Below are 23717 nucleotides of genomic sequence, written 5' to 3'. Positions count from 1 at the left end.
AACATGCTGAACTGTGCTAAGCTTCCATCAGAAGTGATAACTTCCAGTCCTCACAGTCACACTAGAGGAGGAATACATGCAAGGTTCACTGCAGCTTGTTCTTATCAAACTAAACAATTGCTTGGAATGATGTCCAAAGGCAGCAGAAGGGCTGAATCCAGTTAACAAAAAGACCACTCCCACATATATACCTTGCCCCCAAGTTCACACACTGCTGTTAACAGGTAGGCTCCACAACAGCTGTCATGCTTCCATTTGTGCAAGACAACGCATACAATCTGTAGTGCAAGCAAAACATCGCATTTGGATTTATTTTTATCTTTCTCATGTCGTTTTACAGCACAAGGTGCAAAAGAGCTTATTGGCAAGTGAAAAACACCTTGCACATCCAAGAACTTCCTTTAAAATTTGGTCCTTCCATTCTGAATACAAAATGCATACGGTGCTTTAAGGTATCACCGCATTGTGTTTTGTTTCCCTAGCACAACACAGTCACTGCAAATGTACAGTGAAAGTCAAGATAGCGGCAAACCCTTCAACTGTCTTGGCCAAAGTAGCCTTAACCATTTATGTTAAGCATTCGTCCCATTCCTGCTTTTTAACATGGCTAGGACTTACATGAAGCTGTAATATGCTGAAGCTTGATTTCACAGGACAAAGCTCCCACGTCTCGTTCTCCAAGAACATTCGCAGTTCTTCGAGGCGGGTTCTAAAACAAAGTTTAGTGTCAGCAAAGGCAAAGGGTGTAACAAGTCAACTATATTGAGAAATTAAGAACCTAGCTGCAGTTCCACTAAATCAAATTCTGCTATTCTTTAACGATCCTCCGTTAATGAGCTAATCACGTCTCTACTACATGGTTCTCCAAAACGGATCTCTTGCAGCCACCTAGGAGCCAAATGAGAAGGAAAGGACTGAGGGGTGAGATAAACTGTTTCCTATCCATGTTTCCATGAAGCTTAAGCAACAACAACAAAGGAAACACCTACACAAGCCCTCCCTGGGTAGAGTGATGAAAAGAGTAGTAAATCCTCTGCAATAAAAATATGTACCAATTGTGTACCAATGGTCAGAACTGGGAAAATTTAGTACAGTGGTACCTTGGTTCTCAAACGTGATCCGTTCCAGAAGTCTGTTCCAAAGCCAAAGCGTTCCAAAACCAAGGCAAGCTTTCCCATCGAAAGTAATGCAAAACAGATTAATCTGTACCAGACTTTTAAAAGCAACCCTTTTCTGGGTGACAGGCACGTTGTCACCCAGAAAGCATGCAAACCTAGCCAGTCTCTTACAAAACCAGATTAAAAGTCACAGTTCCCTATATTTCCTTTGTATGATGCAAAAGCACAAATGCACATTTTGTTCTGTTTCCAGAAGTTCTTTTTCCTCACATCTAAACAGTCATGCCAAGAATTCAAGAAAAATGGGGGGGGGGGGGATTGGCGGCAATGAAATATTCTCAGACAAGATCAAAGCTTTAAAAACCAAGTCTTGAGTCTGAAAAAGAAACATTAATTGCCAGTGCTTTCCAGGCAATCGATAAAAAACACTGCTTAAATAAAACAGCATAAGCTTTGCTAACATGTTCACCACTGTTCATATATTGCAAGGAGAAACGTGCTTTGAGTTAATTGATATCCTTCTCATTTGGCTAAAAAGGGTGGGGAAGGGAAACACAATTTTCAAAGGGTATGACATAATCACATGTCTTTTTACCAGGAACTATTGAAAGTGCCCATCAATCAACAAGTGCAATTCAACAGGTATCTAGAAGAGGCTTTGTTTTGGTGGCCAACAAGATAACAGCTCTAATGATCTTAATCACTCTGAATCCCAGGAAGTTTGTTCCTACTCTAACTCTGCGTTTTAAAACAGAGCATTATGAGCTTTTCAGCTCTTCTGCTTCTCGCTCTCTCTCTTTCCAGAAGTCAATCTGTTGGTCCAGGCAGAGCAATGCCTATGAACTCCTTGCATATATTATGCACTGGTTTACTATTTTTATGCTTTGTAAGTGGCCTTCTATTTCAAAAGCGATTTAATGTAAGAGATTTACATTGTAATAAAGGTAACCTCTGTTTTAATCCAAAATGGGACTTGCCCCTTTCTAACCACTATGCAAGGCAACATTCCCATGGTGTGCCACAAACCTAAGTCCAAGATCTGGAGAAATCAGACTTTAGCTGGTGATATGTGTACACTTGTGTTTCCAGTAATGTAGTGTAGACTTGGCAACAAAGCATGCTCTGTTTCCAAAAGGCATGTATTACTTGAGTTCCCAAATCGCAGAGGCAAATCTACCAGTTCCTTCCTTCTGAATCCCTGAGCCACTCTTACCTGAAAGGTCCTTTATGAGTAAGGTTGTCAATTGTCACCCCCAGCACTCAAACACTTATTCTCAAAAATAATGCTACCTCCCAATAAAATTGCTTAATACATTCAGTCTATGTCATAGGTTATATAAATCAATGTTCTTAATGGCATCTCTATATTACAGCTTTTTGATGGCATCACTGTATCTATAGCTCACCTGTCTACATATGTCAAGATGAACAAATCAAAGACAATGCTCTTTAAAGAGCTACCAGCTAGGTAGCTCTTATGAACTAATGCATCTACAAAAGTATCTAACGGTTCTTAATTGAAGCACACAATGAGGAGTAAGAGCCGTATCCACTTGAAGTCAAAAGCCTAAAACTCCTGAAAGCTTTAGGTGATTCAGGCTCTAATACACATACAATATTTTTACAGTCTAATGGAAATTGCTACATCTTCAAAGGGCTTTGTAGACAACATTAGCCAATCAAATCTCTACAGCACCCATTCAACATCAGTACGCAACAATCACCGTCAGTGCAAATTATTACCCAGTAGGTAAAAGCACTGAAATGGATCAAGTTTCTTCCTCAATAGCCTATGCAAAAACAATGATAAATATTTTAAAATTACCTTTTGGCAGCAATTGCCAAACCCTGTATATTCAACAGTCACAATATTCTCCCTATATTTTCTGTTATGTGTTTGAAAATACAAGGCAGTATTCTCTGAAGCAAGCATTTAGAGACTTAAGCAGCGACATATTTAAAGTAGACCAGGGTACACAATGTGGTGCCCTCCAGATGTTGTTGGACTTCAGTTCCCATCATGGCCGACATGGGCAACAGTCAAGAGATTATGTGAGCTAGGAGTCCATGGACACCTGGAGGGCACAGTGCTAGCTCTCCCTGCAATAGACAATAGCTCAAATGGCAGACCAAATGAAGAAAGTCCCCAGTTGAGTCTCAGTCATCTCCAGTTGTAGGTGTAGGAAACCTGTGGCCCTCTGGAGTTGCTGAAGTACCATTCTCATCATTCCTGGCCACTGGCCATGGTGGCTTGGGCTGATGGGAACTGTTTCCATTCAGCAACATCTGGAGGGCCAAAGGTTCCCCATCAAAGAGCAGGTGACATGGAAGACCTCCACCTGAGACCCTGATGTGCTCCTGCAAGTTGGATTAGACAACACAGGTGCACAGGTGGTCAAACAGCCTGCCCTGGTATAAGGCATCTTCCTCCGTCCCTGTGGCAAATCTAGCCTTGCTTCTATGTAGTGAAAACAGTAGCTGGGAACCAGGCACGAGACAGGAATTTACGGGAAATGTTACTGAAAATATGTCCCCATAACACCAATGCATTGAAGTAAACTACAGTAAGCCTGCAACTTGCACACATTTAACTTGTGTGCATTCAGCTTTATGTGTGTGGCAAATAGATAGATAGATAGATAGATAGATAGATAGATAGATAGATAGATAGACAGACAGATGGTGGAGTTCTGAGAAAAATGACTTTGGCAATCCCACCTGCCAATGAGCCCAATGCATTTTGACTATACATGATCTTGGCTTTAGGCACGATCCATGGAACGCAAGCCCCCACTTAAGTTGCAGGCTTACTGTACTATGCACCTTGTAAAATAAAGTTTTCAGAAAGAACATTGATAAAATTTAAACATTTTATACAGAGCATTCATTTTGCAAACATAAAACGTTTTGCATTTATGGTCAGCACTTAACGACTTGAAAACTTGAAAGGGACATCGACCTCCTACAACAACTAGCCTACTATTGTAGCTCTTACCTGTGATAGTTCTTGAAATAATTCACACTTTGTTTTCTAATGGATTCTTGCAAAACCTCCGACTTGCTGCCACAAAACTCTTCACCAACCTGCATCAGCCTATGGAAGAGGATTTTCTGATTATACATTCAAGTCAAGAATTAGAGTATTCATTTCAACTACAGGTAGGCACTGTTGAAAGAGAAGCCCACATAGAACGGCCTGCATCCTCTTTTCATACTGTGGGCCATCTGTCTGTATAAAGCAACCCTCATTCCTTCAACTCTGGAAGCTATATTTCAGTCAAGGAACTTCTACAATTTTCTCAGCAGATTAAACATAAAATGGTGAAGGATCCTCAAAGACAGACATGCAGTTAAGACTCCTACTGGTCTGGTGCAGATGAGACCTAAGGCTAGTAGACACTAAGATTGCTCCAATGCACATTAAGGCATTTGATTCTCCTAAAACATAGTGGTCTGATTTAAATCAGAATATTTGGAACATAAAGCAGATGCAGTTTCCTCAAAGTAAAGCAATGTACGTAAGTTTATTTCGGCATTTCCTAACCTAGCGCCCGCCAGAGGCTTTTGGACTAGAACTGCAATCAGCCCCAGCAAGGCTGGTTTAAAGTACACCAAGAATGACTCAGATTTTGGAAAAACCAGTCCAGTTAATCAGTGAAGCAATTTTAAATAGCACAGAAGTGAAGAAACAGCCATGCTATGACTTATGCTGCCTGCCGCAACCAAACAATATTTGAAAAAAAACTCTTAGAATTCAACGCGCACACAAAAAGCTTTGTTGTGTTAACTTCCACTTTGTCTCTTTATCAGAACAAATGGCCCCTGAAAATACCTGCTGACAATATCCAGGACGAAGATGAAGTCATCGTATTTGAAGTTAGACATGTCTGTGCCAAGCAAATAGGTCTTCACTTTCAGCTGGACATCCTGCAGAAAATCAAACGTATTGAAATTGGGTATGCTTAGCCTACGGAAGATATGGTTAAGAGGCAATATGATAGGCGTCTTCAAGGATCTGAAGAGTTGTCACATAGATGACAGAGCAAATTTGTTTCTGCTGCTCCAGAGCAATAGGCCCAAATCCCACAGGTTCAAAAGATAAGAAAAGGGATTTAGACGAAATGTTTGGCGCAACTTCCTGACACTATGCACTGTTCAACAGTGGAGCAGATTGCCCTAGAAGGTTGGACACCCACCTACTGGGGATATAGCATAGTTAAGATGATCCTTGAGCTATCTTCCAACTCTATGATAAAGCAGATGCCATCATAGTATTTGATGTATTTGCTACCTATGATAAATGGCTGAAACCTTTCGAGGGATACTCAGTCCTGGATCTAAACAAATCAAATAACCAACACTTGAGGAGTGGGTTAAAGTTATTTATTCAAAGTTACTTCTAATTTGTGAAGAACTTGCAGCCTCCATATAGTCTACATCTAACCGGTTTTGCAATCACATTGCTACCACTACATTTTATAAGGCAAAACATCCATGAACAAGAGGGGAGGTGTCATGAGGCTTGGGGAATCCTAAGGTTTGGAGGGGTACTGTTTGGGGTGGGGGAAACAGAAAACCAGAGGGAGGCAGTGGGAAATGGAGTGCAACAAGAGAAACATTCTTTCCCAAAGAATGTTCTATCTACTGTCCATTCAAGAGAAATGACGTTTTCATCATTTCATGCTCTTTAAACTCAATTTTAAGAACATGAAACTATGCGACAGAAACGAACCTATTTTTCTCTGATGCTATGAACAACCAGAGATAATGAGGGTTTTTTACATTCTTTCCTAAAAGTCCAATTAATGTTTTTCAAAAACGAGCATTTGCTGGGGGGTAGAAAGCATTTTGCCAATTTAAAACAAACCTGCCATATTCGCGAAAGTCCATGTTCCAATTTCTTTTTCACGTAGCTGCGGTCAAAATTGGTCTCCTCAGCACCCATGACGTTGCTTCCATCTGGAAAATAATGTATGTGTTTTACATGTAATCTGACAAGGGAGGGGGATTCACTCTGTGTGTGTGCGCACGTGTGCACTTTATTTTAATGTGAGACAAAATTTCACATCCTTTAGCCTCACTTCACACTCTACAACAATAATAGCAAGCCCACACCCCAAATCCCATAATGTGGCAGAGACAATGCCGCCACACTGACCTAAAATGAAGGGCATTAACCAAGACTGGCTGATCTGGGCAGTGAGGTGATGATAGCAGGCCCACTCAACATGCACCACACACACAGTGTCCGTCCCCCCCCCCCCAACGCATTGTTCCTCCATAGCAAAGGCATAAAAAGTAGTAATAATAACAATAATGCTCTAATAAGGTGTGCCGCACAATCCTTTTGTGTGCTTACTCAGAAGCAGAGCTTTTTTTCAACCGGAACTCACTGGAACTCAGTTCCAGCACCTCTCAGGTGGGCACCATTGCCATTCTAAGAGAACAAGGAAGGCGTTCATGGTGAGTTCCGGCACCTCTTTTTCTAGAAAAATAGAACTGTTCAGAAGTAATTCTCATTGTCTCCAGGAGGATTACTCCCTAAAAAGTTTGTTTAGGATTTCAGTTTCTAAGCTTTCACACAGGCTAGATATTCACTATTATAATGCTTCATTAGGTAACAACTGCAAAATCCCTCAAGCTCCTGAAATAGTAGGTTGAGAGAGATCAACTGTACCTAACAATTTTCTTTTACAAAAAAAAATCATAAATAGCATTTTATACAGGTTCCCTATTCCAAATCTTACTGTTTCCCTGATGGATATTGGAAGAGCTTTTGTCCTATTGTTCATACAACCCCGCCTACATTTTTCACATTCTGAAACTAACTCAAAATACATATTTTATTCAGATAATACATTCAGATAGCATAACCAGTTCCTACCAGAAGACGAAGGAGGTTCACCGTGATCGTATTTTTCATGCCACTCCATGGTTCGATAGTAACTGAGCATGACCTCCCACAGGGCTTTGCAGAGGTCAGCAAGGCAAGGAATGTAACTGTCTGACGTGATGTGCTAAGGAACATACAAGCAAGATCTGTGTTTTTCTTCATTCTAAGTTTTGTGAAATGCAAAATTTGTATGCAGAAGGAATATGACAAATACACACATACAACATCTGTACAATATGGCATATATGCTGTACTGTTTTTAAATGCTGTACTGTTTTTAACGTTTGATTGGGAGCCGCCTAGAGTGGCTGGGGAGACTCAGCCAGATGGGCGGGGTATAAATAAATAATAATTATTATTACTATTATTATATTATTATTATTAGTAGTAGTAGTAGTAGATGTCACACACAATGAAAAGAATAATACAGAATGAGGGAAACCACCCCATCCCCTAGATTTTTTTAAACACACACACACACACACACACACACACACACACACACTTTCCCCCTTTCAAGCTGTGGAATGCCCCATGGACTGCAAATAAAACAAAAAACTGTTCGCTTTCAGTAACAAACGAAATGGGCAAGTGCACATGCCAATAATTTAGTTTAAAGTATTAGTTAATTTTGTATTGGTTAAGAGGCAGAAGAGCCTAAACGCATTCAAGAACACTTCCAATTTGCCAAGAGATTGTACATAACAATTAACAGGGCTTTAAATACACCATTGATCTAAAAAACGCCATGGTTTTTGGCACTCAAAAACTTGAAGTGTTCTTCCAGTCCTGCCAATAAAGCTAAATAAATTAAGGAGGCGCAACATTTTAAACACTTCAGTGAAAGAAAGAATTATTTTGAAGTGTCCAAAATAAGCTAGGATGCTGATTTGGTATATAAACCATTCTTTTCACGGAAAGGCTGCTAGGAGTGAATTCACACCACAATATTCTTCTCACACACTGTTTTTAATGGATAAGATGCGTTCATGCAGCAGAGCTACCCAAGTCTAGAGAAAAAAAGTATTTGATAAAATCTCCCCACCCACTGCCCCCAGGGGGTCCCTCCGCCACCCATCCATTAGGCTTTCTTAAAAGCTTAAAAGCTCCCATTGACTTTATTTCCCAACTAATTGCTGTGCAGAAGGGCCATTTCCAGGGTGGGTCAGTGCACAGGAAAGGAAGGGTTAACACTTCCCTTCCAGCCATGATCCCCACCAAATCCCCCACGACAATGAAGCATTTAAAACGCTCCCATTGGCTACTAATCCCAATAACTATATTCTACCTTCATGGTGAGAAACATTATGCTTCTGAATTTCAGAATTGCTAGAAATTCCTTGCCATTTTTTTCCCTTCGAACGTGGCCTATACATGCAAACACAAAATGTCCCAAGCCTTTATACGACTACGTACCATGCACAGGTCCTTGTACTGAAGCTTCTGAAACTTGGTGTCTGTGTTTCCCGCACACAGCTCTACGTAACCGAGAACAACTTGGAATACAGTGTTGTGGATGGCTTGAGTAAAGTGCATGTGCAGTTGGTCCATGGCTGTCTGAAGAGAAAGGATGGGGAGAGTCATTAATGCATAATGGAAAGCCCTTAAGTCACAGACTGTCATTCTAGGCAACAGCCTTCAGACACTCAAGTAGCTTCCGTGGCACTTAGTGGCTTTTCAGCTTCAGATGATAAGGCAGCAATGACCATACAGTGGTACCTCGGGTTAAGTACTTAATTCGTTCTGGAGGTCCGTTCATAACCTGAAACTGTTCTTAACCTGAAGCACCACTTTAGCTAATGGGGCCTCCTGCTGCCGCCATGCTGCTGGAGCAAGATTTCTGTTCTCGTCCTGAAGCAAAATTCTTAACCCGAGGTAATATTTCTGGGTTAGTGGAGTCTGTAACCTGAAGCGTATGTAACCTGAAGCATATGTAACCCGAGGTACCACTGTACTTAGTTGGAGATAACTTAGACACATTTGCCCATACTCTAGTAACTTTTAGGCTATTGCTTTGTATTGTATGTAGGATTGCCTTTAAAAATGGCTCAGAAACTGTGGTTGGTTCGAAACAGAGCCAAAAGACTATTAACCGGGACTGAGCAACGCTTTACCAGTTGCACTGGCCCCCAGTAATCTCCCAAGCCCCATTTAAACTGCTGGCTTTAAATGGTTTGGGACCTGATTAAAAGAAAGATCACCTCCCCCCCACTCATGTCTACCCAATTCTTATCAACAGAGGTCCTGGCATGGGTGTCTCCCACCAAGCAAAGTGAGGCTACAAAGGAGAGGAGGAGGGCCTTTCTAGTGGTGGCACCACCAGACTATGAAACAGCCTCTGCAGAGAGGCTGGCCTGCCACCTTCTTGGCATCAGGTGAATATCTTTTTTATTCTGCCAGGATTTTAATAGTGTTTTGGGTTATTGTGACTTAGCGTGGTTTTAACCGGAGCTATAGCCTGTTTCTGCTTTGCGGTCTGTTTGTTTCGCGGGGCAAAATTTTAGTTGTGAGTTTGTTTTTGCTTATTGCAAATTTTAATTGCTCTTATTATGGATCGGCGGAGATATAAATCTTCTCTTCCTCTTACCCCACACAGCCTCCGCTGAAGCAAAATGTAAAGAGAAGGAGTAACACTGGACCTGGAAGTGGCAGAGCAGGTGTAATTTTGAAAAGTACCCTTTAGTGGGCTGTTTGTATGTGTGAGGCAGGGGCCTATAAGCCTTACAAAAGAAAACACCCAAGGCTTAATAATGCAGCTGGAAATCAGATGAGCCGTAGATAAGGAAATGAATGGACTATAAAAGATTATTGCAAATGTGAACTAGAGAACAGTAAATCCTCTTGTGGTCTAGTCAAACACACAATTATCATATTTCCCCCCAAAACAGGGCTCAACAAATGGAGAGGTCCTTTAAGGAAAGCAGACCCAAGAAACGGACTGAAGGAAAAGAATAAATGTGCAGTCAGTGATTGGCAAGCCACTGCCACTGAGCAAAAGCCAGCCAGGCTTGGTTGCCAACACAAGACACCCTGAGCATTCTTGCCCAGAGATATTCTGTCTGCCAGCCAGAGAACTAGTGAGCATGTGCCATAAACATTAATATTTCCAACTGCGGAGCACTGGATGCAAGGCTAGCTATAGTTAACAGCAGATATGTGCATGTGCAAGGCATCCATCTTGGGTGGTTCAACTGCCGAACAAACCAGGGATGAGCCCACTAAGGGAGTAATCATTTACTGAGAACTGATTTTCTTTCAGTCGTGCTTTTATTTTATTTACTCCCAGGGTCTGTATATATTCCATCACTATCGACAGAAGCAACCTGCCTATAATCTGTTAGATAGTACTGAGTTTGCAGAGAATGTATTTGAAAATTTTGGTTGTTTTTACATTATAAGCACTTTTCGCCACCAAAGCAGATAGCTCACGTGATTAAGACAAGCTAGCCTGATTCATAAGCAAGATGTAACAACAAACAGAAAATGCTCACCTGCGTTTTCCCAAGTAGTCTGTAAGCCTGCTGCACCTTGGTATAGTGGCTGATGTCAAAGTTCTTGCAGATTTTGGAAAGCGCGACATCTAACTGCTCCTAAAATGTCAAGTCATGAATATTCAGTAAAATGAAATAGCTATACAGATTGAAAATATATGATTTACATAGAGACATTCATGTATCATAAGAAAGCAAAATGCAATATAATCATCTGAACAGATGAAGCGCCCCTTAGCCAAGGTATTCACTCCGTCAAAAAAATCAATAGACTGCATTCTCACCTCAATTTGCTCCAAAGTGTCCTGTAGTTTTGAATTCAATTCACTGCGAAACAATAAAGTCCAACATTAGATCATTTAGAACTAAGCCAACAAGTTATACAAGTGTTTTGGGCTGTGATGAATGTTGTGGTACATGAGTGCAATTGGGCAGATCTTTTATAGAATAGAGTTTCTGCCAGCAATGCTGTAAGATGACTGAAGAGACACACACCCCGCCACCCGCCAAAACCACATCTCTAAAAGAGATCTATTATCCTCAAATCATCTCTGAAGGCCATTAGACACAGAAGTGTCCATGCTCAAGTGGGCAGATTATTTATTTTTATATAAGATTTCTTACCCACCCTTCACCTTATGGTCCCAGAACTACTTACAATAATAAAACATGCAGCTTTAGAAACAAATAAAGCTATTGCAATTATAAAACACATGAAACTGTTCCAAATGGAAAAGACTTCCGTGTGCCCCATGCAAACCCCAAGAATCCTCTCTGAATCTTAGAATCTTTCATTCTGTGACAAAATTTTGACATTTGCTCAGACCCTGAACAGAAATCTACCAAAAGCTGATGGATTTTCCAGATTGCAATTTTCCTCACATCTAGTCTTGCATTGCATGACAAAACTAAATCAGGGAAAGGAAATAATAAAAGTATTATTATAAAACCCAGTTATTTATCTCCACCCCCTTTAAGCTTCATGATCACAATTATGCACTAAGGAAGGCATTGCAAAATAGCTTAATTTTGCAACACAGCTAAGCCACATGCACTGAAATGATGCCTCGCGGTTAATGAGCACTGTGTATTTTATAGGTTTAAACAGCAAAAGCAATCAAATATGGATGTCTTTTTAAAGTGTGCGTGCTGAATTTTATGCTGAATTGTAATACTTGCGCTCTGTACATTGCACTTTTTGGTTAATTTGTTACATGCATGCATGCATGAATTAATGAGTAAAGGTACAACGAGAAATCCTGGGTGGTCATTCAATATTTTGTAAGACAACCCACCCCCAAAGAAACGTCTTAAAGCAGCACTATAATGTGCTACATATATCAATACTTCATAGTAAAAAGAACCTTGCTGGATGAGGCCAAAGACAGCAGCCAGCCAACCAGGCACCTATGGCACCAGAGTTCAACAGCACTCTCTTCACTCGTGATTGCCAGCAACTGATATTCAGAGGTATGATGCCTCCAACACTGGAGGGTAGAAAAGAGCCTTATCCTCGAGATCAGAGCTTTCAAAACATTTCATGTTGGTGCCACACTTTTTAGACTTGCATCATTTCGTGATACAGTAACTCAGTTTTACTAGCAAACCAGAGGTTAAACTAACCTCTTTCCAGCCCAAGGAGAGCATTCGCATGACACATCTACACGCTGCAGCCGACACACTTAACGTGTCGCGGCACACAGTTTGGAAAGCTCTGCTCTAGGCGGTGAACCCACAGCCTATGAGCACCATGTTGGGTGCCAGCCGCTGGCAAAATCAGACACCTCTTTTCCCTCTGATGAGACTTTGCTGCTAGATGGCCTTGGCTCTTCCATAGTCTTATATGCTTTACCTTACAAAGGCACTTCTTCTACCTATGGAGCAGCACTACTGTTAGAGGAGGTCTTAGTTCTCATGCTCCAGGGAGGAATGGTACTGAAATGCAAAAACCTTCAAGCAATGTTGGCACACCAGAGGGAGAAGAGGCGCCTTTGAACGGTAAGCAGGTGGAGCTCTGGGGAGGTTTTCTTCCCTACTGTGGCCCTGTAACTTCCTGAAAGGCTGGGTTGGGTCTTGAATTCATACAGGAGACAAACCATGACAGAAATAGTCTATGAGTGTTGCTGCATGCTACCACTGACTATGGCTGGCACACACCCCACCCCCACTAAGGGAAAGGCACCCTGCGCCATCACAGAGGACTGCAGGACACATATCTGAGTATTTGCTGGGTGCAGGCATAGTGAAAGTCACGGGAAACAAATAATAATAATAATAATAATAATAATAATAATAATAATAATAATAATAACAATTTATACCCCACCCATCTGGCTGGGTTTCCCCAGCCACTCTGGGCAGCTTTCAACAGAATATTAAAATATAATAGTCTATTAAACATTAAAAGCTTCCCTAAACAGGGCTGCCTTCAGATGTCTTCTAAAAACATTCATTTCCTCTGCTTCTGGCATAGTACAACCAGAACGCAGTATCCATTTAGCCAGCTTAGGGTCCTCTTGAATGCAAAACATATACAATCCAAAAAAATTTTTTTTTAAAAATACTTGATCCATCTCTGATAGTGGGGGAAATATAGTCAGGAGGAGGAACAAAAGAAAAGAAAGCTTATTTTACAAGCCTCCTTTTGTTCTTGCCACTCTTTTCCACACCGGGCTTTTCACATATAGACCCTGTGAGAATAATTCATTCCATCTAGAGCTGATTATTTTCCAGACAAATTGTTTCTTTGGTGCATCGTGTATTATAGCGGAGGGGAGTGATATACCTCAAATTCGCTTTGTTCATATCAAGAGCAAATTGACAGAATTCCACAGCGCACAGCTCAAATCCATAACGCGCGACAAAATGAAATATAACAATCCCTGGGCATAACAATTTGATCTTTCAAATACGCAATTAACTGTGCCAACATGTTAATTCGTGGCATTCATTTTATTCAGCCAATTAATTAAGGCATATTAAGAGGGCCCTGTTTGTATCCTTGCCTGCCTTAATCTGGCATGAAACAAAAGGGAGCAATATCGTGCCAGCATGGAAAAAGCAGCAAAAAGTACAATCAAGAATATTAAAGAAACTCCAATTATGGATATATCTAATTTCAGTATTTACTTAAAGAATAAATAAATCACAATACACTTCGAGAGACATGTCTGAGACAACATATTTATAATAATATTGTTTAACTTAACTGATTTCATTTTTTAAATTATTCTTATATTCTGCTTTTCTCATTTTTGCAATAGAAAACCTATTGAAAAATGCGGCCGGCAGAGCAGGATTGGGCCGGGCAGAGGCATCCATCTGCTACTACCTGCAAAGTAACAGCAGCATCACTCTGCTAGTGGGGAGCTCCCCCTTCTCCTGCCTACTGGATGGCCGAAAGTGCTGCCTACATGATACCCTCCCAGCAGAAAGCTCCCAAACAGGGCTTTCCAGGTGTGGGACAGAGGTGGCCCAAGATTCATTGGATTCTGTGATGGCATCAAGCCCAATTCAGGCCTGATCACAGCACTGTGATTTGCTTCCTTCACCCCACCTGCGTGGAAGCGCTGTAGATCTGTAAAGCTCCAGTAGACAGGGAGGGAGAAGTTTAGATTGTTCCATAAGAAATAGAAAATATAGATGGATGCGAGAAGGCCAGAGCTTAAGGGCCTTTGTTCCCCCTTTCCATCAGCAACCAGATGCTGCAAAAGGAGTCCTACAGCCTGATTGGCAGTTGGGCCAGACAAGCAACTGGAAGGGACAGGATCCTGGCCTCTCTTCTCCACTTAATTAGCTAAACTGGGGCTTTTCTCAGTGGACTGGGCTTGCACTTTTGACTCTGCCAATATTTTTCACTTCTCCCGCTAACCTGAAGTACAATGAAATGAAACTGAACACCTGTTCAATAATTAAGCAGCATCAATATACAAATGTCACTAGCAAACCCATCAATGATGTATAGTTTTACGCATTTGAATGCCTGCAAGATTAATAAGGCTGCTGTGCATTTATTTTAATTACACAGAGTCTAGCCTAAATACACAGACACATGTACAAAGAGGTACAAAAGATTAATGGTGTGCCAAGGCAATCGGCTAGGAATTTTTATTTGTAAATATGCAAGAAGCATTTGGCACACCTGCACAATTGTTGCCCAGACTATGCCCACCTCTTGCCACTTGGATGAACATTTGCCGCTCTCTCATCCCAACGCTGAGCCCTAACATTTTGGGGTGGCTCCAAAAACATTCTATCCAGCACCAGCAATCAGAACACCTGGGAAGCTGGGAAACAGCACTTCTAAGCACTGCCACCTCCCAGCACTTCCCTGCTCCTTGATCTTAGGAATCATCATGCAAAATGTAATTATGGTAGATTAAGAAGTGGCCATATGCACGGCCAACAGATGAGCAACTTTCTACTGGACAGCCTGGGGATTCTTAGAAACCAAAAAGTACTAAGATTTGGAAATAGAGTAATTTGTTAGATTCTAGGGCTGGTACACACGCATGCACAGACACACATACACACCCCAATCTGTGGGCCCAGATCAGTACTAAATCTGGATCCTGCACTGAATCCATTGCTTTAAATGTGTTTTAAATTTACGGTGTGTATGCAGCCTCCGATGCAAATCCAACTGCATCTAGGTTATATGTGTTTGGGATTGCAGCTGTACACAGATACCAAAATGAACACACTATACAGCACCACTTTTTAGCCTTCAGTGGCAATCAGTTCATGTTAAAAAGAAAGTGCTACCTTGCGAAACCGTTCAGCCATGTGGCGCTTTCATTATCAGCAGCCGCTATGTGCAGCAAGTCAGGAAATTATACAAAAAGTTAATTGCACTTTACAGGCCTTTTAAAAACAAACACACACACACACCCCACACACACACCAAAACTTGTTTTTCCAAGTTGGGAAATAAATCTCCAGTGCTGGGGCCCAGCAAATTATAATTTGCGAGTCGTTCCCTAAAGAATCACACACTTGTTGTCCCTGTGTGCCTGAAGGACAAAAATCAACTCTGGAAGACGCCTGTTGCGTTACCTGATGCAACTGTAGTGTTTGAAAGTGCTAGCTGCTTTCTGGCATTCCAGGCAGAGCTGGATAGCCCCAGGGTAATCCTCCTCCTGTGGGAAATAAGACGTAGAATAAGAACTCAACAACACTGACACTGAGTTTATTAAAGAAAAAAACCTGTGAGCATTGCATTTCCTGAAAGAAGGCTTTCTGATCTGTGTGTGATGCTTCCAGTCTTTGCAACCCAACAGTGTAGATCAGTTGGTAGAGCATGAGGCTCTTAATCTCGAAGGTTATGGGTTCGAGCCCCATGTCGGGCAAAAAGGTCCCTGCACTGCAGGGGGTTGGACCAGATGACCCTCAAGGTTCCTTCCCGTTATGATTCTGTAATTCTATCCTGCACTGCAGAGGGCTGGACTAGATAACCCTCAGGGTCCCTTCCAACTCTACAATTCTATGGCTTGCTGTGGGTGATTAAAAGTAAAGGCAAAGGGACCCCTGACCATTAGGTCCAGTCGTGGCCGACTCTGGGTTTGCGGCACTCATCTCGCTTTATTGGCCGAGGGAGCCGGCGTACAGCTTCTGGGTCATGTGGCCAGCAGGACTAAGCCTCTTCTGGCGAACCAGAGCAGCGCACAGAAACGCCGTTTACCTTCCTGCTGGAGGGGTACCTATTGATCTATTTGCACTTTGACGTGCTTTCGAACTGCTAGGTTGGCAGGAGCAGGGACCGAGCATTGGGAGCTCACCCCGTCATGGGGATTCAAACTGCCGACCTTCTGATCAGCAAGTCCTAGGCTCTGTGGTTTAACCCACAGCACCACCCACGTTGATTACACAAAGCACAAACTAACTACTGGCCTTCAGACACAGGAGGGGTAAGTAGTCCACATCCCGGGAGGCTGCTGAACATTTATAAAATAGTAACAATTTCACCTCTCTCCCACGTAAGCCTAATCTGTGATTGGTTCTTCTTAAAAGTAGGATTCACAATTAAGACAGCCGATGCAACACAGGAGCATACAAGAGCAGTCAAGGCCTGGCCTCGGTCTTCAAAGGGAGTTATAGCCCACAGATGGGCCAAGATGACAGCCCCTAATACGGTTAGAATGCATGTGAACAAAAAGACATTCCTTTCAATTACAATTAAATTATAGTCCGGTTATATCCTTACCTCTAACATTTCACTTAAGCGGACATCCGTTTGTTGCTGGAAATTAAAAGGAGGGAGAGGTCACTGCACAGCACACTAGAGAAATGATTTCTATAGTTGAAAACATGAAACTCTGCTCATACCAGGGTTTTTATCGTTCTCAGAGATTTTAGCAGCCCCATCAGCAACTGGCGTTTTCGTTGATTGGCAAGAAGGCCCAAGCTGGCTTGAGTAAAACCCTCTTTTGCTGAGCTCAGATGTCTGCAGAAGTCAAATAAGATTTTTTCAAAATGAAAGGGTAACTCTCATGGAATACAATAAGGCTTGTGTATAAAAATGGGCAATGCTGTGCTAAGTCTGTGTTCTAAAGCAAAGACCAGTACTAATAAACAATGCATAGAAAAGAATTATAAAACACACACATCTGCAAGCACACATCTGCCCCAAAGGCAAAGGAATCTCTTCACACACCCTTCAAACAATATTTGCAAAATATTGCTTTATTTATACTAATTCCACTCACTGCCCATCCGAGGAGGCTTGCAACATATCATCAAATCACTCCCCACACAAAGAATACCCAGTAAAAATCCTCAGCCAGCCAATTAACACACTTTTCATACCAATGACAAACCACAATACAGACCGTAAAACCTCAATAATGAATCAGCTACTCAGAAAAGGTATGCCTTTAGGGCAGGCTTCCTCAAACTTGGCCCTCCAGATGTTTTGAGGCTACAATTCCCATCATCCCTGACCACTGGTCCTGCTAGCTAGGGATCATGGGAGTTGTAGGCCAAAAACGTCTGGAGGGCCGAGTTTGAGGAAGCCTGCTTTAGGGCTTTCTGAAAGGCCTGAAGCATGGGAAACCAGAGCAGATCAGTTGGCTGGAAGATCCAAAGCAACGGGGCTTCCACGAAAGGTCCCGTGCCTTGTGGCCACTAATCTCACTGATCCAGGAGGTGGACATATGAGGAGAGCATCTGTTTTTGATCACAATGTGTGGGCAACTAGTATGGTGCTAATGGTCAACAAAATAGCTTGATCCCAAAGCAGCACCTTAAATTGGGTTCCGATAGGCACCTGCAACTGGTCCAGTAAGTGTGTGACAGAATCTGAATGTCTCCATCCCATCAGGGTGGTGGCAACCATGTTCTGAACCAGCTTTAAACACTATTTTCAAAAAGTCTCCAAAGGCAGTCCAATGGCCACAGGTGGAGGAAACATCACCTAACACTGTCCTTTGAGAATAACCATTTATGTAGGAAGAGTCGCCATAAAACAGTGCCCCCCTAAACCCACCCCAGAAGCATACAATGGTATCAAAAGCTACTGAGATGTCCAGGAGAACACTAACCTTCCCTCCCATGCATTCCCTGGTATATCATCCATCAGGGTAACAAAGGCTGTTTCCGTTCAGTACCTAGGTCTGAACCCAGATTGGAGTGGATCCAAACAGAGGCAAACTCTCGATTCAGTTATCACACCAAAACAGGGTTAAGGACGATTAACTTTGATCTGGCACAATGTCTAAAGTCAGCCTTGTAAGTAAGCACACAGAAGTTACTAGCCTGCAAAAATGTTTACTAGCTTGTAGCTAATAAATGTAGCCAATAAAGATATTCGCAAGAGGTGAAGTTTTAAATTGCCTATTTTTGTCTAAACCTGAAATATATAGCTAAAGGAAAGTAGCAGCAAAAGTAAATGCAGCTAGAAAAACTACTTTAAAATGATACTTTTTTCATTTTGTAAAGCAAAACAAGCATCAGTAAAAGGGTGCACTATACCGTCTTCCATTTGTGCAAATAACAGCAGCTAATTGGAGGCTAGTCTGTAAGGATGTAACTCGTTCAAGCTCCTGCAGAAATACAAAAGCAGCAATTTATTTCTCCAAGGATACAAAGCAATTGGCTTAAAAGGAGATGCCCTCTTACAAAATGTACCGTTAATTTACATTCAGTCCATTTTTTTAAAAAAAAAGTTAAAATAAAAATTGAACATCATAGTAAGTAAAGAGCTGTGTATTGGTATAATATCTTGGTTTAGGTCCATGTAGGCACCAAGATGACTCACAGTACAATTCTGAACACACATAAAGCATTTGGCTCACATTGAAGCTTTGAAAGATTATGACCTCCATGGAGTTAAGCTCTACAATTTATAGACTTGTCATTCTGAGAATAAAATCACATTTCACACTGCACAGTTTGGGATCCATTTTTATTTTTTTATTTTTTTGGTAATACTGGAAATCTCTAAATGAGAGAAAAAAGCATTTGCTTTTTCAGAAACCATAAATAATATATTAAGTTCATGAGACAGGAAAATAAGAAAATAGGGCTGCTGGATCAGGCCAATAGCCCAGCACAGGGCAGCATCCTGGTCTCATAGTGGCAGCCATATGCCTACAGGAAGACCACAGCCAGGTCCTGAGTGCAGCAGCACTCTCCTCACTTACTTAAAAATAATAAACAAGCACACAGTGGATTTCATTAATTTACCTTGACATATGAAGGTTGTTTTTCAAGTATCAAGTCTGCAACTTTTTTAGATACCTTAAAGAAAACATTCAAGTTAGGAAGCAGCAGATATAAGCAGGGTACTATTTTAAAAGAGCAGGTTGACAGGAAGCACTTAGAACCTCTTCAAAAAATTTCAGTAAGTCCTCCACAACATTAGATTATATCTACATTAAAATATTTGCATGTAAAAAATGATAAACACTCCAAAAATGATGGCCATATACAAAGCAAATACATGAGAACTTACAGGCTCTCGTTGGAAACCAGTAGCAGAATCTAAATTAACCTCCCACCCCATTTCAAATTGAAAGATACTCTTGAATAAAAATTGAGAGACATACAACAATGAAGCTTAATATAGTCATTTTACCTTGCCATTAATATATAATCATATATGATTCATCTATAAAAGAGATTTAAATAAATCCACATTTGTGGCAGAGATGCCATCCTAAAAGCAATTTACGGAATGCAGCAATGACTATTTGTGTACCAATGTTAATTTATTACTTTTCTTTTAATGCGCTGTATGTTTTTTCCTCTTTCCACTACTTCTGAGTTCCAGTAAATGCAATGCTAGTGCACCTGGTACTCAGCCAGCAAAGAACAAAATAAGCGTAGTTAAGCCATAATCTGTGGTACTAGAAGAGACACACAAGTCACGACACTGGATTCTTTGCCTTAAAAAGCATTAACATCTGCAAATTTGCCCATACCATCCAGATTATAATGTGCAGCCTCAAGAGAACTGGAAACCCTCTTCCCCCGTGTGTGTGTGTGTGTGTGTGTGTGTGTGTGTGTCCCATGCTTGCACAATTCAATGGATGCCTTAAATAACATAAACTAGTCCACCCAAGTAGGCCAAGCCCAAACCTATAAGAGATGCAGAATAGCTAGCTAATCCGAACTGGCTAGTTCGGATTGGCCCTCCAGATGTTGATGAACTACAAACCTAATCATCCCACACCATTGGTCACGCTTGCTGGGGCTCATGGGATGTGTAGTTCAGCAACATCCAAAAGGTTCCCCACCCAACCAGTTAAGGAACCATGTGAAAAACAATTGTTCATACTACACCAGAAGTTGGATCTAGAGATTGCCCTTCTGTGAACGACAGGATTGCTGCCCTTTGTGGAAGGGAGAGCCAAAGGAGGTTCGCAATGGAGGAAAGGTGGCGTGGAGGCAAATTCCTGATTCCTCCTTTCCCCTGTTGCCCCCGCGTGCCAGATGAAGGGACCCCCGTCTTTCCAGAGCAGATTTTTAGGGGGCATGGGAAGTGGGATGGGAAATCAGCAAAAGTCACATTATCCTGCCACCATTTCTCCAACAGGAGTGTCCCATATGTGGACCACTACTGTTGAGAAGTCTGGATCCAACCCCATAGAAACAAAGTGCAACACAATCAGAGTCTGCCTTCTCCCACCCTGAACTTTAGATTTTGCTTCAACATAAAAACACACAAAGCTGTCTTATACGAAGCAAGATTACTAGTCCTTATACCACAAGCAACAGTTATCTGAGGTCTCTTTCAATTGGGCATACCAGGGATTGACTATGGAACCTTCTACATGCAGGGCCTACGCCAACATTTCTCAACCTGGTGTGCAACATATATTCTTCAAGTTCCAAACTCCTGTTCAACATGGCCAATGGTCTGGAATTATGGGAGCTGGAGTCGAAGAACCTCTGGAAGACACCAGGTTGAAGAAGGCGGTCCCATGCTATGACATAGACCGATACAGGGGTACTAGAGGCTGCCCTTGAAGCAAGAAGGGACACGTAAGAGTATCTGAAGAAGGAGGAAAGAGAGCAAGGATTGGAGCACAAGCTAAGGACCAGACAGCAGCTAAACTCGGATAGAAAAGTGGTAGACAGCGGCCCTTGCTTCAATTAAAATTTACAGGTCTGCACCAAAATATGTGGCATTGTTTTCAGAGGTCGTGTTAAAGCCGTCTCTCTTTTTTTTAGTACTAACAACAACAAAAAAGAGAGAAGTTTATGTGGCTCTCATTGAAGGGATTGGAGAGAAGGGGAGAGAAAGCAGTTCCGACTCACAGCAGCTTGCTGTTGCTTGAGTTTGTCTCTGTATTCTTCCAGTTCTTGAAGACTAAGAACAGGAGGCAGCTTCTGCAGGTAAAGCATAAATAAAATCCAATTAAATCCCCTGATATAAACGTTACACAATTGGAGAATTATTTAAAAGGCCCAATGAGCACTGGGACAACACCCACCCAGCATCAGCACCATGGGTGTTAGTGGGCTTTGGAGGAGTTCTACCAAAACAACAAAAGGACAGATAAATTTATTTTGAACATTAAAACAAAAGCAGATTTGGTACTATGAAGCCCAGCATGTGTGTGTACATCAGAAATCTTTGTCATTCTAATCCAAATAATTCTCTTACCTCCAACTCATACTTAACAATGTCAAAGGAATCACTGGAAAAATAGACTTCTTCAATGCTGTTAATTAATTCTTGCTGAGCCTGAGGATCAGTTGGTTGTTCCCGGAGCTCTCTAAGTTCCTCCTTAAACACACAATAGGTTCAAATAAAGTGTTATACATTGGACAGTGATGTACCGCCAACGCAATTTCGCCTTCCAAAGGATATTCGCAATACAAACTAGGACAGAGGATTAGGTATGCAGCAAATAGGAACTGTATTTTCTTATGTTTTGAATAAAGAAAAACTTTTCGACACTTCGTCTTGGCGAAATGTTGCTACTTTTTTCCCCACAATGCAGAATGTTATTCTGTAAACCTTCACTACGCCTACTGGCAAATTAAGACCAGATTAAGACATGTCACAACCCTAAAGCATATCAAGTTTAGACCTCATAGCTTTACACACACACACACAGCACGCGTATTATTCTATAATTTTTAACCAATTATGCAAAACTTGAAACTTAAACTGTTCTGCATTAAGAGATGCCTCACAATCTGAGGCCCTAAAATGTAGCTTGCTTAGTTTGTGAGCAAATCTGTCACTGCCATTGGAGGAAACCGGGTTTCCCCTGACAGTTGAGGTTCCTCAGAGGCAGACCCAGAAGCAACGTGGCCCCACTTCACTAGGGCATGTAACAAATGTCTCTCTCACACTCTCTAAATGGTTGCCAGACCAAACAAGTGAAACTTGAGGTGGCACCATCGACCACCTAAGCCACAGGTTGTCCAAACCAATCTTCCTCCCCTTCTAATAGCAAAGGGGGAAAAAGATTTTCGCTGTCCCACACTGCGTACCTTACGCAGCCCTGTGTTTAGAGGGAGGCCAACATAAGCTAGAGACAGTTGCCTGGACGAGTTTTCTTTTATGCTGGTTAAACATTTGTTTTTCAGTGGACAAAGATACTTTACTTAGCAAAGTTCTGTCAGACTCCTTCCCTTCCCCAGGGCTACAACTGTTTGGCACAACGATACGGCAACTCGGGCTTTCAGAGGATCTCCTGGGTGCTGCGGCTTTCCCAGTCGCCAAGGCCATGTTAAAAACTAGGCTGTGGGACATAGATCGCCAGGAACTAATCTCAGCTGTGGAAAAACCATGTTCCCCTCTTTATTTTCAACTCTCTTGGGCGCAAGAATTTAACCTTAATTATTTACAATTTTTGTTTAATCCGCAAGAAAGAAGGGCTTTTTCGCTGGCTAGGTTCAATTCTAATCCTTCTAACCTCCTTTGGGGTAGGTTTGCGGGTATGGCAGAAGGAGATAGGATCTGCCCATGCGATGCCCACCTGGTGGAAACTCTAGCTCACATGACCCTTAAATGTAAAATGTATGATGATCTCCGCCAACAATTTCTAGACCATCTATGTATTCCAACATGGAAACCAGAGACAGAGGTTATACGCTTCTTATTACAGGGGAGAGACCAGGAGCTCACCAAGACAGTAGCTAAATTCCTCTATTTGATTTTTTTTGTCACCAAAGTACGCTAGATGATCCTGCCCTTGCTGGAGACCCACAGAGATGAAATAGATTGCTCTCCTTTTCTTCCCTTTGGCAAATGACTGTACTGTTGAAATGGCGACGAGATCGCACTGGCCTATTTATTATGAGTGTTTGTATGTGATGCCAATAAAGGTTTGATGATGGTGATGAATAGCAATGGGGGGAAAGGGGGACCCTACATTTGCTGCTCTCTGTTGTCCTAAGAAAAACAGACCTGCTCTATTAAGGCAAAATGAAACAGTGGGATATTCTGCTAATCTTCCAGCAGAACACGGAGGGCTGATTTCAGCAGCTCCTAACACTATCATTATGTGGCCGTGCACCTACACATGCAATTATATATCTCATTAGTACGGCAGCCTCTACGCCGAGCAACAGTAAAGTTGCTAGCGGATAGTTTTAATATATTTTATGAGATATTTAATTTGTCACTTTTCAATTTCACACAGCTGCAGAACACATCCAACATGTTACTTGAAAACAGAATAATAGTTCTACAACATCTCAGAATTAATTAACAGTACCTGAATATTTAATAGACCTCTGCCTGAAATAAAAAAATAA

General features: G+C 41.7%; 1 protein-coding gene across 1 annotated transcript in view; it reads right to left on the bottom strand.

Moving 5' to 3' along the window:
* The window catches only part of VPS50 (VPS50 subunit of EARP/GARPII complex), a 73601-nt gene that overhangs the window by 37492 nt on the left and 12392 nt on the right, over positions 1–23717 (bottom strand). Inside the window, exons 3-17 of the mRNA XM_028750078.2 lie at positions 21610–21732; positions 21261–21332; positions 19185–19238; positions 18471–18541; positions 16827–16944; positions 16705–16740; positions 15558–15640; positions 10787–10829; positions 10503–10601; positions 8428–8568; positions 7003–7135; positions 5986–6077; positions 4951–5045; positions 4114–4212; positions 619–709 (exon numbers count right to left, since the gene is read on the bottom strand). Of these exons, the coding sequence (XP_028605911.2) occupies positions 619–709; positions 4114–4212; positions 4951–5045; positions 5986–6077; positions 7003–7135; positions 8428–8568; positions 10503–10601; positions 10787–10829; positions 15558–15640; positions 16705–16740; positions 16827–16944; positions 18471–18541; positions 19185–19238; positions 21261–21332; positions 21610–21732 (1350 nt within the window). The remainder of the gene's footprint in view (positions 1–618; positions 710–4113; positions 4213–4950; positions 5046–5985; positions 6078–7002; positions 7136–8427; positions 8569–10502; positions 10602–10786; positions 10830–15557; positions 15641–16704; positions 16741–16826; positions 16945–18470; positions 18542–19184; positions 19239–21260; positions 21333–21609; positions 21733–23717) is intronic.

This window comes from Podarcis muralis, chromosome 12, assembly GCF_964188315.1.
Source record: "Podarcis muralis chromosome 12, rPodMur119.hap1.1, whole genome shotgun sequence".
NCBI classification, from domain to species: Eukaryota; Metazoa; Chordata; class Lepidosauria; order Squamata; family Lacertidae; genus Podarcis; species Podarcis muralis.
Note: the sequence above shows the minus strand (reverse complement) of the source record. Positions and strands in the feature narration are given on the sequence as shown.